This window comes from Hylobates moloch, unplaced genomic scaffold (genome assembly GCF_009828535.3).
Source record: "Hylobates moloch isolate HMO894 unplaced genomic scaffold, HMol_V3 SCAFFOLD_5, whole genome shotgun sequence".
NCBI lineage: Eukaryota > Metazoa > Chordata > Mammalia > Primates > Hylobatidae > Hylobates > Hylobates moloch.
Window position 1 is genome coordinate 28,785,247 of NW_026652280.1, and position 14,785 is coordinate 28,800,031.

Sequence of the window (14,785 nt, forward strand, 5' to 3'; positions counted from 1 at the left end):
GAGAGATTGATTTTTGACAGACAATAGGGCTTGATTTATAAGATCTAAAACATACTGTGTTGTTTTAAGTCATGGTCAACTTTTATTTACCTGAGGTTATAAGAAAGAATGAGAATAGGAATAGCCAAAAGCTACCTCCCCAAAAATTCCCAATGAGAAAATCAGGTAATTTGCATGTTACCTGTTTTCGTTTCCTTTCTAGGGATGATCTAATGCACAATCCCTTGAAGGACTGGATGCCAGCAGGTGACAAAATAATCTGCTCTAGTTACAGGGCACCTGAAACCTGCATAGTTGGTTCCTGAACATATATATGTTGATAAAAATGTTTGCTTTTGTTTTTTGTTTTTTTGTTTTTTTTTTTTCTGAGACAGAGTCTCGCACTGTCGTCCAGGCTGGAGTGCAGTGGCACGATCTTGGCTCACTGCAACCTCCACCTACTGGGTTCAAGTGATTCTCCTGTGTTCAAGTGATTCTCCCACCTCAGCCTCACCAGCAGCTGGGACCATAGGCGCCTGCCACCACGCCTGGCTAATTTTTGTATTTTTAGTAGAGATGAGGTTTCGCCATGTTGGCCAGGCTGGTCTCGAACTCCTGATCTCAGGTGAGCCGCCCACCTCGGCCTCCCAAATTGTTGGGATTACAGGTGAGCCACTGTGCCTGGCTGTTCTTTTGTTCTTTACTGGAGAAATTAAATAAACAATAATGGGAAAGGTGCAGTAATGCTGTGATGGATTTGTGGTGGGAAGCTGATATTATGGGATCAAAGACAGGATTGTTGTAATGTATCTGTTGTGGGGTATATAAAAAAAGTTTCTACTCTTAGAGTCTTCTCCAATCTCTCAAGGACGAGTCAACAGTTCCAACAATAGACTGGACCTTTAGGAAAGCAGCAGGCTGGTAAAGCACTTTTGGGCATGGGTTTATTGTTTTATTGGTCACATTGTGCCTGACGTCACTCTCATTGTCATAAAATGCCTACAGGTTTGTCGCTTTGTGGGATTCGACTGGATTCTACTCTAAGTATAAAATTGAAGGACGAGCAGTGGAATGTTAAGACTATGGTTAGTTTAAGAGGAAGGAATATGTTAAGCAATGCTCAAAACAAACTTAAAATAGAAATAAGGCAGGTGGGGGTGGGGGACGGGGCAGAGAAGAAAACAAGTTGAGAAAAGATTTTTAAAAAGTGGGAGGAAGGAAGGCCATGGGAATAAGAACTCTGCCTTTAGAGGTGAAAGGCAGAATCCATAGAATGACTGGCTGGACAAAGCCCAAGAGGAAGCCAAACATTTAGATCCCAATCCCACCAGCTAGCTTTGGGGCTTTGGGGAAGTTCCCCACTCACTCTTCTCCGCTCCCCCAAGTTTCCCTATATGTCAAAGAAGCACAAGAATGACCCCCTTTCCAAGGTTGGGAGGAGAAAATGACAAATAGCCTAAGAACACTTTGAGGTGTTAAGAGCAGAGATCGTAGAGAGTGTTGTCTGCAGGATTAGTTTGACGTCTCATGGTGCTGTTTACTGATTCTGTTCTCTTCCACAATGAAACAAGTGTAGCTTTCTCACTGGGCCCTTGCACAAATAGGAAATGTAATGTGAGAATCTTAGAAGTTTGCAAAACTGCATCATTTAGAGTGTATCACTAGCAATTACCAGGGGCAGATAGCAGAGGCCTTATTATGTATTTCTCTCTTGTGATAAAACTCTAATCTGGCCTATGTTTCATTCTCAAGGACAATATGTGGCTTATTGTTCACTGCAAGCTTGTTTAAAGGACAGAGATGTTTCTAGGTTGATTCATATTCACTCTTCATCAGGATGAGCACAGAGCGAGAAGCTAGCCACGATGTGCTCCTCATTGCCTAGCTCAGGTAAGACAGCACAGAACAGTTTCAGGATTCAACTGATTCTGTTAGACATTGTAGTTCAACACAGTTGATAGACTGCTATAGACTTAACCAGTTCAACTGAAAAATGTTTACAGAAGTTCATGATTACCTTTTGGAAGTAGGAGTGTTGGTGATGGTGTGGAAGTAATTAATATCTCAGGTAGGAAAGGCATTTTAACTTGAACTTATTTTTTATTTATTTATTTATTTATTTTTTTTTGAGATGGAGTCTCGCTCTTGTGGCCCAGGCAGGAGTGGAGTGCAGTGGCACGATCTCTGCTCACTGTGACCTCTGCCTCCCAGGTTCAAGCGATTCTCCGGCCTCAGCCTCCGAAGTAGCTGGGATCACAGGCACACACCATCACACCTGGCTAATTTTTGTATTTTTAGTAGAGACAGGGTTTCACCACGTTGGCCAGGCTGGTCTTGAACTCCTGACCTCAGATGATCCTCCCATCTCGGCCTCCCAAATTGTGGGGATTATAGGCATGAGCCACTGTGCCCGGCCTTTTTTTTTGAACTTTTTTTTAAAAGACAGTGTCTTGGCTGAATGTGGTGGCTCACGCCTCTAATCCCAACACTTTGGGAGGCTGAGGTGGGTAGATCACAAGGTCAGGAGATCAAGACCAGCCTGACCAACATGGTGAAACCCTGTCTCTACTAAAAATACAAAAAATTAGCCGGGCATGGTGGCACGCACCTGTAGTCCCAGCTACTAAGGAGGCGGAGGCAGGAAAATTGCTTGAACCCGGGAGGCAGAGGTTGCAGTGAGCCGAGATTGCACCATTGCCCTCCAGTCTGTGCAACAGAATGAGACTCTGTCTCAAAAAAAAAAAAAAAAAGAAAGAAAGAGAAGGAAAGAAAGAAAAGACAGTGTCTTGCTCTATCACCCAGGCTGGAGTGCAGTGGCATGATCATGGCTCACTTTGGCCTTGACTTCCTGAGCTCAAGCAATCCTCCTGCCTTAGCCTCCTAAGTAGCTAGGACCACAGGTACATGCCACCTTGCCTGGGTAATTAAATTTTTTTTTAACTATAGAGATGGGGGTCTCCCTATGTTGCCTAGGCTGGTCTCAAACTCCTAGGCTCAAGTGATCTTCCCACCTCAGCCTCCCAAAGTGTTTGGATTACAGGTGTGAGCCACCATGCCTGGCTAAACTATTATTTGCATTTGTCTTATACTGAATGTATTCCCAGGCCATGTTGTTTCTTCAGTTTCTTGTCGGATACCTTTTTCTTGTGTGTAAATATCTCTTCTGGTTTAGAAACAATTTGTTCCTTTTCAGCGAGGATCATCTCCATGTAGCAGGGGGATCTCTCATATGGGTTAATCTGACCGTGAGCTCTGTAAATATGGTGACATCTTGGGTTTGTTCAACTGAATGTGCTCAATGATCCAAGAATCTACATCTAAACCCTGAAGTTCAGCATTGCTCTCTGCATTTTTAAGCACATGCAGCAAAAATTCAACACACTTTCGGGCCACCAACCCTGCGTCCAGCCCCATTGTTTGGCCTGGGCACACATGCCAGCTCCACCTTTGTAATGATGGAAAGGCACACAGTGCCTCTGAAAAGTGACATATTTCAGGTACTTGGTGGTTTTTTGGGTAGGCATACCTTGATGGCCTGCGCAGTTACATGGGTGTTCTTAAAGCGAACATAAAGATTTGAACCCCTTGGTTTGCATGACTTTGTGGAGTCTTCTGGGTCAAGCGATAGGCAAACCATTTTCAGAGATTACCCCAGGCCAAGAGGCTACAGAAAGAGCTTGAATTTTTTCTCGCATTCTGGTACCAACAATAACTATCAAGTAACAAAACAGAGAAAATGGAAGGCATAACAGCCAGCTGGAGGGTTGGATGAGACAGCTTACCGTTATAGAGTTTGGAGAACTGCATCTGGGCGTAAGGAGACCTGGGCCACGGGGCACTCCTCTTCCATGTGCTGGAGGGTATTTGAAGCCGAGGGATAAACCCCAATGCTTCTTCCTGCAGCATCTATTTCATTCAAAGATTAGCAGCCAAAAGACCTTTGTTTTTAGATTAAAACACACAGGTGGAGGAGTGGGAAGCAAATGCGGCATGAAGTTTGGGAAGAGCCTCCCAAGGCTGTCTGCCTTGGAGGCGAGTGGATTGTGGAGGAGTCAGGTTAGGTGGCTCATCGGGGTGGCTAGCTGGCGGGCTTTCATGGCCTCGTGTTCTCGCTGGGCCTGCCTCCTGGGAGGCATTTCTCATATGTCTCTCTGTCTAACAGGTTTCGCTAAGCGCAGGGGTAGATGCTCCATCCTCTACAAAGGGTTTTCCCGAGTGACTGCCCTTTGACTCATTATCACCTCCTCTCCTTGGCTCTTATCAATTCCCTCCTTGTGCTGTGGGCACATAAGCCCCAGTCTCAAGTTCTCTACTGCTCGATTCTCCTTGAGAGTGCAGTCTGAGTGTTGGTCCCACCTGCCGAGCACTCCGCCTCCATGGAAGCAGGATCTCAATAAACACTGGAAGAAAGAAGGAAAGAATGAGAAGCTGGTAAACCCAACCTGTGGCTAAGGAGGTGGCTAATTTTACTTCTTTTTAGCAGTGAAAATCAAGAGAGGGTTTAGCTTAGCTGGGGGGCGGGGGGCGGGGGGCGGGGGGCGGGGGATGTATTTCCTGAAAGAAGATGAGAGGGAGGAAACTTAAATCTCTCCCTTTAAGATAAATTTCCTGGCAGGGCCCAGTGGCTCATGCCTGTAATCCCAGAGGCGGGCAGATCACCTGAGGTCAGGAGTTGGAGACCAGCCCGGCCAACATGGCGAAACCCTGTCTCTATCAAAAATACAAAAAGTAGCCAGGTGTGGTGGCGGGCGCCTGTAGTCCCAGCTACTTGGTAGGCTGAGGCATGAGAATCGCTTGAACCTGGGAGGCGGAGGTTGCAGTGAGCCAAGATCCCCCCACTGCACTCCAGCCTGGGCGACAGAGTGAGACTCTGTCTCAAAAATAAAATAAAATAAAAAAGATAAATTTCCTGATTACACATTGTGCACGCACACACACAGGGAAGTGCTTCTGAAATACCTGAAGCTGAAGATAAACCATTTTGATTGGTGACTCTCTTTTGTCCTTATCTCCTGTCTAAACGGAAGGTGAATTGTGGATTGCTTTAGCTTTGCCTGTTGCCCTTTTCATCAGTAATGCAGGCTAAATAATTATCCTCTTTGCTTTTTCCAGCTGTGTCAGCCCCAGTGTACTTCTGGCAATAAGGAAATGTTAACTGAGAATGAAAATAGAGTCATTAAACCCTTACATTAAATAATTATGGTGTGTTCTTTTAAGGACATCGTCTTATCAATATATAAATATGTTGCAATCAAGTTATCAAACTTGCCCTCTAGTTTCCAAAGAACTGTACTGTGACCCAGGGCCACATAAGGAGAATCTCAGACTCTTGTGGACATCATGCGTTGATTTTGATGCTTCCCAAGTTTGTGGTGTGTCTGGGATTCTCTAGGGGCAGTTAGCTGCATCCAGGCCCTTTATGAGAAGAGTTTAGTAGAGCTGAAGTCAGCACAGTGTAAGTATCAGAAAGGCTCCTGGATATGAATTCCAGTTCTGGCCCTGATATTCTTTGTAGTTTTAAGTCAAACAGGAAAATTTATCTGCATATTTGTTCTCCTATTTAGCAGTAGAGAAGATACTATTTCTCTGTCAAATGTCTTAAAACATGAATACAAAGAAACTTTAGACACAGGGGGTTATTAATAGTGTGTCTGTTGTGTTTCTGTTCATGGGGAGGAGGGGATGTAAATTTCAGTTCTGATTCACAAAAGAGATTTTGCAGAGAATCTTTACAATCATACTTCGGGCTTCCTTTCTCCAGTCTCCTCTGTTCTTTGGATAATCTTACTACCTTTTTGGTCATTCTAAGCACTACATGGATTAGTTCAGTATATAGATTATGGCCGTATAAACCTCATCCTCACTCTTGGCAGATAACCTAACTCTGGTTTTACTGAAAAGATTAAAGCTAATTTGGAAGAATTAAACTCGCCTATTCCTCTCAGTTTCGTGTTGATGTATCTTCATCTCTGTGGCTGCCTCCCAGTTGCAGACAGAGGCAGCCACCTTTCTTCCTCCTCCAGAGCTAACCCTTTCCCTTGTGCCCTTGATGCCCCCCTCCACCTCTTCCTATTACCACTACTTGGAACCACCCACATATTAGGGCTCCCTTGCAACCACTTTCAAACAAGGCCAGGCTTTATTCCATTTTAAAAAGCACACAAGAAAACCAAAATGCTTTTGCCTGACCTTGCTGTCTCTTCTAGTCTATTTATTGCTTTCCTTTTGCAGCAAGACATCTCAATTTCCTCTTTCCTCATAGCCCCTTAGTTTTGCAGTCTAGCTTCCTTTCTCTGTCACTCTATTGAAATTGTGTCCTCAAATGTCACAGTGGTGCCCTTGTAACTTAATCTGAAGAGGGTGGTGTTTTAGCCTCATTCTTATTTTCTCAGCAGCATGGATTTTCTTTCTTTCTGCCTTTTTTCTTTCATCTTCCACTCTGACATAGTTCTCTGGTTTATATTGTTCTGTTTATCTCCTAATTGGGTTTTCTAGACCAGTCCACCGCATAGCATCATGGCTGAGTCCAATTTCTTACATTAGCCTGCCTGTGGCTGAATTTTAACTGCCACGAATTAACTGCATGACCTTTGTCAAGGTAATCTCCCTGTGCCTCAGTTTCTCCAGCCTTAAAATGGACACTATAGTAGGAGTATTAACCTTTGGTTTGATGTAACAATTGAATGAAACAGTCTATGTAATATTTATCCTGACATCTGGCACACGGAAGTTTTAATTGAATGTTATCTATTAACATAACAATAAGTGCCTCAATCTTTTGAAAATATAACTCTTCTTTTTTCCTTTTAGGACATATTTTCTGTATGACCCAATACAGAGCGAGACGATAACTTATTATTGTTAAATAGATTTATGCACATAGTTGGAGAATCCAGGGAAGGAGGGATGATGAGGGAGAGAGGCTCCTAAATTCTACAGGTGCTGTAATTCCCTGGTTTTAATTTTGCTTTGCTTTTTACCAATAGATCATTTTAAGAGCTTAAATCGATCCTTTCGGGACATATGGTGTTTCTTGAGCAGGAAGGGACGTCAGCGGTTAAAGCTCTCGTTGTTGGTGCAACAATCAGTCACGATGAGGCTGCTTGGCATGGAACACAGTGTCCCATCCTTAGATTAAATGCGCTCTAACAGGATTATGTAAGGAAGAAGGCAGCCAGGGCGGCGGCTCTGTGCAGGGGCCGCCTGGAACCCGTCCATTGAGTCATGCCGCCATCTCGCGGCCGCATGGGGAACGGGCCTTCGCAGGGCGGTTTTGTTTGGTGCAGAGGGAAGGTCCCCAGAATTGCCTTCTGCAGAATTTCTGCAGAAAGTGTCGGCCAGGCTGGCATGAGGGAAGAATGGGGGGAAATCACAGCAAGGAGAAGGAAAAACACCTCAGCATGGCTTGGGGAAGCAAAGGGCGCAAGTGATGCTTGTGCCAGCCTACAATATTCTTGTCGGTTTCATTCCAGAACAAAGCCCTCCCCTGCCCAAATACTCTATACTAACTTTGACTTCCCCTCTTATTTGATTCTCACTTTCCATCACTCTGTGCCGACCCGTTATCCTGAACAGACCCTGCGTCACCTCCTAATTTCCCTTCTTGTATGTTAGGAATTCAGGGCTGGGAAAATTTCGCCGAGTCATCACATTTGGCTATTACCCGGGAAAGCAGCTCTCCCGAGTCAGAAACGGGCTCCAGTTCATCACGTGGCAGCCGCCTGCAGGAGCCGCAGGTAAGGGACACTGTTGGCCGGGGCAGCCCAGATGCAGCGGGAGGCGTCCTGGCTGCACTTGGGTTCCCAAAACCTTTCTGGAATGTCACTCTGGTCACCAGTATCAGAGGGAGTTCGACCTCTAGGGGGTAGGTATTTGGTAATGTTCTCTTTGTAAAACTGAAGTGGGCAATGTTGACCAGGAAGCTGATTTTGTTTGCTTTTCACAAACTATGTTAATCGATCAATAGATGAGTTATAGATCATTCTATTGTCAGCAATATAATAGAATGGCAGGGACTCAGGGAAGATACTAACACTTCAAACTGAAATGTCTATGCGGTCTGTCTTCCCTCGTTCAGCACACAGGACATTGCTTGGGAGCTGAACCTAGGCTTATAGCACAGTGACTGAAAGGATAGCTTTCAGAGTCCTAAAATCTGCTCTGCCACTATTTGACTTTGAGTTAATTGTTCAACATTACTTTTAGCCCCAGTTTCTTCTTTTCTAAAATGAAGATGATTTTTTAAATATTAATTTTTATTTATTTTTTTGAGACGGGGTCTTGTTCTGTTGCCCAAGCTGGGGTGCAGTGGCGCGATCTCGGCTCACTGCCACCTCTGCCTCCTGGGTTCAAGTGATTCTCCTGCCTCAGCCTCCTGAGTGGCTGGGACTACAGGTGTGCACCACCATGTCTGGCTAATTTTTGTATTTTTAGTAGAGGCAGGGTTTCACCATGTTGCCCAGGCTGGTCTTGATCTCCTGACCTCAAGCAATCTGCCTGCCTCAGCCTCCCAAAATGCTGGGATTTATAGGCATGAGCCACCACATTCAGCCTACTATTGTCATTTGTAAGTTCAGTGTCAGAAGGATTTTTAAGCAATCTAACAGTTTCTTCTGCTCATTTTACAGATGAGGAGATAAAATAAAAGTGTTTTATACTTTTGGCCTTCATAATATACCTTTTGGCTTCAATAAATAAAAGGATTATTGACCAAAAATCTAGTATTTTGAGTCAGAATCATTCAAGTTTGCAAAAGCAGATGGGAGTCAGTGTAAAGCATAAAACAGTCTTCTAAGTTACCCCAAATCCACGTATCTTCAGTAAGATCAGGTAGAAGTACAACATGGCAATGAACACAAGCCCCAGCCGGGGTCTTGAGGTTGGTGAAAACCAGGGGGTCTGCATGTAGCTCACTCAGGAGTATGTTCCAGAGGAAGAAGAATTCGTTGAAGAACGTGTGCAGAGATGAATAAAACTATAAGCAGAGCTGTGTCTTTGGCTTCCAAATGGCCAGGTGACCTCCTGGTCTTGGTCATACAAAGCTAGGCATGTGTGGTGACCATAGAAACCCACCAGAAAATGTAATTCTCCTAGGAAAGAATGCCTGTCTTACGGGTGAGTGGGCTTGGAGGAGGAGTTAGAACAGCCTAAGAAATCTTGGAATCTGTATACTACGTTCATTCACAGTGTGTTTAAAACGATCGTCTCTGAGATCCTGTGTTGCAACAGATGAGAATGGTCCTTTGTTTTTGTTGGATTGGGTGTAAAGGACTTAATGTTTTAGAAAGGAGGGAGGCACTGCAGGCAAGAAGGAGGGCATGGGGGTGGTGGGAGTTCTTTAAGAAGCTGCAAGTACGAGAAACACAAGGCTCCAGCGAGGGGCCTTGTGACCTTGATTTAACTCCTAATTTGTTTTATTTTTTAAGGAAACTTTTAACTGAAGAATAGCATCCGAGAAAAGTTGCATAAATCATAGACAAACAGCTGCTGTGATTTTAATTTTATTTTTAAAGTGAAATTCAAAGTGCTTCACAAACATATGGTACCAATCTCTTGTTCTCTGCAAAGACACTGACCTCTTTCCCTTTCTCATCCCTCGGCCCCAGCTCCCTCCCTGCCTTCCATGGTTTCTACTACTGCATGGGCTCAGCTTAGCTTTATTTAATTTCCAGGATAGAGGTTCTTCTATACCAACAGGCGTATAGCATCACCAGGCACCACATACAAAAAGTGCAATGCTCAGGCCTGACACTCCCTGAGATTCAGATCCAATAATTCTGGGGCAGGCCTGGAGTTTATTATTATTATTATTATTATTTATTTTTATTTTTTAGAGACAGGAGCTTGCTCTGCCAACCCAGCTGGAGTGCAGTGGCGCAATCATGGCTTACGGCAGCCTCGGACTCCTGGGCTCAAGGGATGCTCAGCCTCCCAAAGAGCTGGGATTACAGGTGTGAGCCACTGCACCCACCTCTGGCTTGGAGTTTATAACACGTACCCCGGGGAATTCTGATATAGAAGGTGCAACCAACACTGAGAAATGCATTACCTTTCCTGCATCCAAGATTGAGATGATCCCTGACAACCTGTAAGATTAAACTACATCACAGTTTTTCTCTTGTGATGGGGAGGCAGAGTTTGCTAGAAAAGGTAATGAGCTCAAGATGGAACTCTGTGAGTTTCTCTAACCACAGATTGAATCTTCCAGGTGGAGCCATTCAGTTCTTATTTACTTTGCCCTGCACGGGGAGCATGACCTTGAGTTCTACTTACGCCTATGAAGGCAAGGCTGGCTGCTTGGTTTCTGAAGGCTGGGGAAGCTGTCTTGGCTGGCTAAAGCCTTTAGCTGTTATGCTAATCTTGCAAGAGAAGTCAAGCAGAAAGAACAGGGTAGCAGATTTGTTTTCCTACCCAATGGAAAGGAGCTTCAGGCATGATTTTCTTATGCCTTGGAACAGAGATACCAGCTGTTTTATAATGAGGCCCGTGCCCTCCTTGGTGAGTGGACCCTCAGCTTAAGGGAGTTTTGCTTCTTTTATTTTGATTTTGAAATTTGAGATTTTTTTCATTTGAAGGTAATCTTAATGCTATTAAATTCATAAATATGCTAATTTAAATACCCAATCCTATTTATCTAAAATAGACATTGCAAGCATACAAATATCTATTCTCTCCACATGTCAGCACCCATTCAGATCATGGTTTGGAAATGGGAAGAATAGAATTCCCTTAAACTGCAAGTCAGCTGGTGTTTCTTTACTGCTACCGTTAGCAAAATTTATGCAAAACAGTAATTCACAATGGTCTTCTTTATTTGTTAACTCACAAGGAAACACCCTCAAAACTGTATTTTGTTAAAGTGTCTGTTGAGAAATGTGGAAAAACTGAACTATATAAATAGTGAAAAGTTAAAAATTCCTTAATTTTTAATTCTTGGAACCACTACCACAATTTACAGGGCAATATACCTGATGTAATGAAAAGAAAAAGAAAAAAAGCTACAGCAGATAAAGGACCACAGGGATGTTCATCTAGCCAACGCTACATTGCATTACCAATAGCTGCAGTTTTTGCAAACTGTGGCCATGACAGTCCTGAACAAGAAGGGTTTTCTGTTTAAGCTGCAGTAACTTTTCTAACTATGTATCATCGTTCCTTCTGTGGCAGATTTTTAGTTCCTAATGCATTTGGGATGACTGTTTCAAGGTAACTTGCTGCTTTCCCAAAACTTCTTGTTCTTTCTCCTGCTAAGAACTGTAGCCCTTTTCTGCTGTTTTTATTTTTTATTTTTTTGGAGACAGAGTCTCACTCTATCCCCCATGCTGGAGTGCAGGGGCATGATCTCGGCTCACTGCAACCTCTACCTCCCAGGTTTAAGTGATTATCATGCCTCAGCCTCCCAAGTAGCTGGGATTACAGGCACCTGCCACCATGCCCAGCTAATTTTTGTATTTTTAGTAGAGACGGGGCTTCACCATGTTGACCAGACTGGTCTCAAAGTCCTGACCTCAGGTGATCCACTCACCTCAGCTTTCCAAAGTGCTGGGATTACAGGTGTGAGCCACCATCCCCAGCCTCCTTTTCTGCTGTTTTTAGAACCTTCTGCTACCATATCCACCATTTCCACTACCAGATCCATAACCATCACCATAGGGACTGCCTGAGCTTCTTCCACCAAAACTGCCCCCTTTCATAGGTTCATAATTTGATCGCTGTTTCCAAGATCATTATAGTTCCCACCACCACCAAAATTTCCTCCTTCATTGTAACCATCATATCATTCACCACTGCCACCATATCCACTACCTTGGTTTCCATATCCTGGTCCACCACCACCACGGCCTCCTCTACTATTATGACCAGGATCACCACCCATAGTGGCTACCATCACCTCCAAATCCATTCTATCCACTGTCATCTCCTGCATAACCATCTCTGCTACCATCACCTTCACCACCATAGCCTCCTTTCCACCAAAGTTCCCACCACGGCCAAAATTATCTCCACCTCCAAAGTTTCCTCCATGACCAGCCAAGTTGCCAGATCCACTTCCATGACCTCTTTATGACCCAGTAGACTCCATCTCATTTAGAAAGGACCCTTTTTACTTCACAATTATGCCCATTAATGGCGTGGTATATCTGAATAACAATTTCATCAATTGTTTCATGATCATCAAAAGTTACAAGAGCAAATCCTCTCTGTTTTCCACTCTGCCTGGCTTCCATAACTTTTTTATTTTTATTATTATTTTTTGAGACGAAGTCTCACTCTGTTACCCAGCTGGAGTACAGTGGCATGATCTCAGCTCACTGCAATCTCTGCCTCCTGGGTTCAAGCAATTCTCCTGCCTTAACCTCTCGAGTAGCTGGGATTACAGGCACGTGCCACCATGCCCAGCTAATTTTTGTATTTGCAGTAGAGACGGGGTTTCACCATGTTGGTCAGGCTGGTCTCGAACTCCTGAGCTCAAGTCATCTGCCCACTTCAGCCTCCCAAAGTGCTGAAATTACAGGCGTGAGCCACCGTGACTGGTTCACAACTTCTGTGGTTTCAATCTTGTCACACTTTTCAAAGGAGTCTCTCAAATTATATTCTTCTGTCTCTTCCTTATTACTTCCCAACAAACATTTTCTTTACTGTTGGATGGACACCAGGCTTTATAGAACCCTCTCTAGAAACAGCTGTCTTTGGTTCCGCTATATGCCCGTCAACCTTATGTGGTTGAGCACACTTTGCTGCACAAGCGTAAGTCACAAAACCAAGGCCCCCGAGATGTTTTGTTTGGGAGTTTCTCCTTACTACACAATTTGTGGATGTGCCCCATTCCTCAAAATGGTCTCTTAAACGGGCCTCTGTAGTTTCGAAGCTCAGGTCACCAAGAACCAGTTTTCTCAACTGCCCTGATTCCCACAGGTCATGGCTCTCCTCCCCGCCCCCACCTTCACTGGCTGCAGGGGCAGATGGTGATGGCCCGAGTTGGGCTGGGGGCAATCGGGTGACAGCTTTATCTCCACTTTGAGTGTTTTTTTTTTATTTGAAGGTAATCTTAATGCTATTAAAATTCACAAATATGCTAATATAAATAACCAATCCTATTTGTCTAAAGTAAGATTGTGTTGAACCCCTCGTTCAACATGGGACAGGAGTTTTGCGTCTTTTAAGCTCCCTGTACCCATTGTCAAGCACCTGTCGGCTCTGATCCGGAGCATCTGACCTGAAAATCATTACGTTCTATTGAAACATAAAGTCGTTAAAAGAAAAGCCCCTGAAAGAAACAACCAAGGGTGTTTTTTGACTCTATGTGAATTTTAAATTTTTAAATTTTATTTTAGTTTCAGGGGTACACGTGTGGGTTTGTTATAAAGGCAAATTGTGTGTTGCGGGGGTTCGAAGTACGGATTGTTTTGTCCCTCAGGTAATAAGCATGGTACCCAACAGGAAGTTTTTCGATCTTCACCCTCCTCCCACCCTCCACCCTCAAGTAGGCTCTGGTGTCTGTTGCCTTCTTTGTGTTCACAGGTACTCAACGCTTAGCTCCCACTTAGAAGTGAGAACATGTGGTACTTGTTTTTCTGTTTCTGTGTTAGTTTGCTTAGGATAATGACCTCCAGCTCCGTCCTTAATGTGAATTTTAAAATCCCTTTATTCTGGAGAGAAGCAACACTGTACTGCTGTGGTTTCTTTCTGTTAATGCAGTGGTTCTCCAAGTGTGGTCGCCAAACCAGCCACATCCCAGTGTCACCTGGGAGCTTATTAGAAATAGAAATTATTAGGCCCTGCTGCCGATGCACAAAATCAGAAACTTTGGGGCCTGGGCCTGGGAATCTGTGTTTTAACAAGTCTGCTGGGTGATTCTGATGCACACTGAAGTGTGAGAACCACTGGTTTAATGAGGAAGCCTGTGGGAATACCTTCAATCAAACAGAGAGAATCTCGGTTCAGCCAGGTAACTGATGGAAAGAGAAACTCTTGCTAATTGGTGGGGGTGCAGTTTTCTGGGGTTTTATTTTCGTTCCCCATTGCAGTGATGAGAAGATTCCTGTTGGCGAGATATGAAGGAGATATAGGTCCTGGAAGTTAGGCGGTGAGGGAGTGTTTTCATGGACCTCTCCAGAATGGAGCAAATCCACCTGGGGTTTCATGGACCAAATCCACCCAGGGAGCAAGGATGGCAGAGAAACCGAGTCCCCATGCACCTCCAGATCAAGTGAGTCAAATGTTCCAAAGTACAGCTGTTGAAAAGGGTCAGGTTGCATCAGAGAGGAGTGTGTCTTGGTTTGGCCAGGACATTTCCAGCTTTAGCACTGAAAGTCCCATGTCCCTAGAAGCTCCCCAGCCCTGGGAAAACCAAGGCAGTTGGTCACTGGTCACCGTAGTTCAGTGACTGCCTGCTGGAATTACTTGGTGGGCTTTAAAAAATATTGATGCCTGGGTCTCCCTCCAGAGATAATGGTAGACTTAGTCTGGATATTTAGAAGTTCCTCAGGTGATCCTAATGTAGCCAGGGTTAAGAACGGCTGCAGCTGCTTGCCTGCCATTTCTCCTATTAAAAAAAATAAAACACAAAACACACACAGGTCAATGGTTCTAATGCAGTTGGACCCCCTACCATATATTATATATAAAAATTAACTCAAAATGGATCAATGACCTAAATAGAAATGTGAAAACTATAAAACGCTTAAAAGAACATATAGGGGTAAATCTTCATGACCTTAGATGTGGCAATAGATTCGTAGATTTAACACTAAAAGCATGAGTAAAAACAACAAAAATAGACAAATTGGACTTCATTGAAAATAAA

General features: G+C 44.0%; 1 protein-coding gene across 5 annotated transcripts in view; it reads left to right on the forward strand.

Moving 5' to 3' along the window:
- Positions 1 to 1,804: 1,804 nt before the first annotated feature.
- Positions 1,805 to 14,785, forward strand: part of MRO (maestro) — a 30,081-nt gene continuing 17,100 nt past the window's right edge. The window contains exons 1-2 of one of the 5 annotated variants that reach the window (XM_032152282.2): positions 1,805 to 1,869; positions 7,594 to 7,715. In XM_032152282.2, coding sequence (XP_032008173.2) covers positions 1,845 to 1,869; positions 7,594 to 7,715 — 147 coding nt within the window. In that variant the 5' untranslated portion in view covers positions 1,805 to 1,844. The other 4 variants (XM_032152273.2, XM_058438337.1, XM_032152274.2 and 1 more) reach the window with 4 other exon arrangements.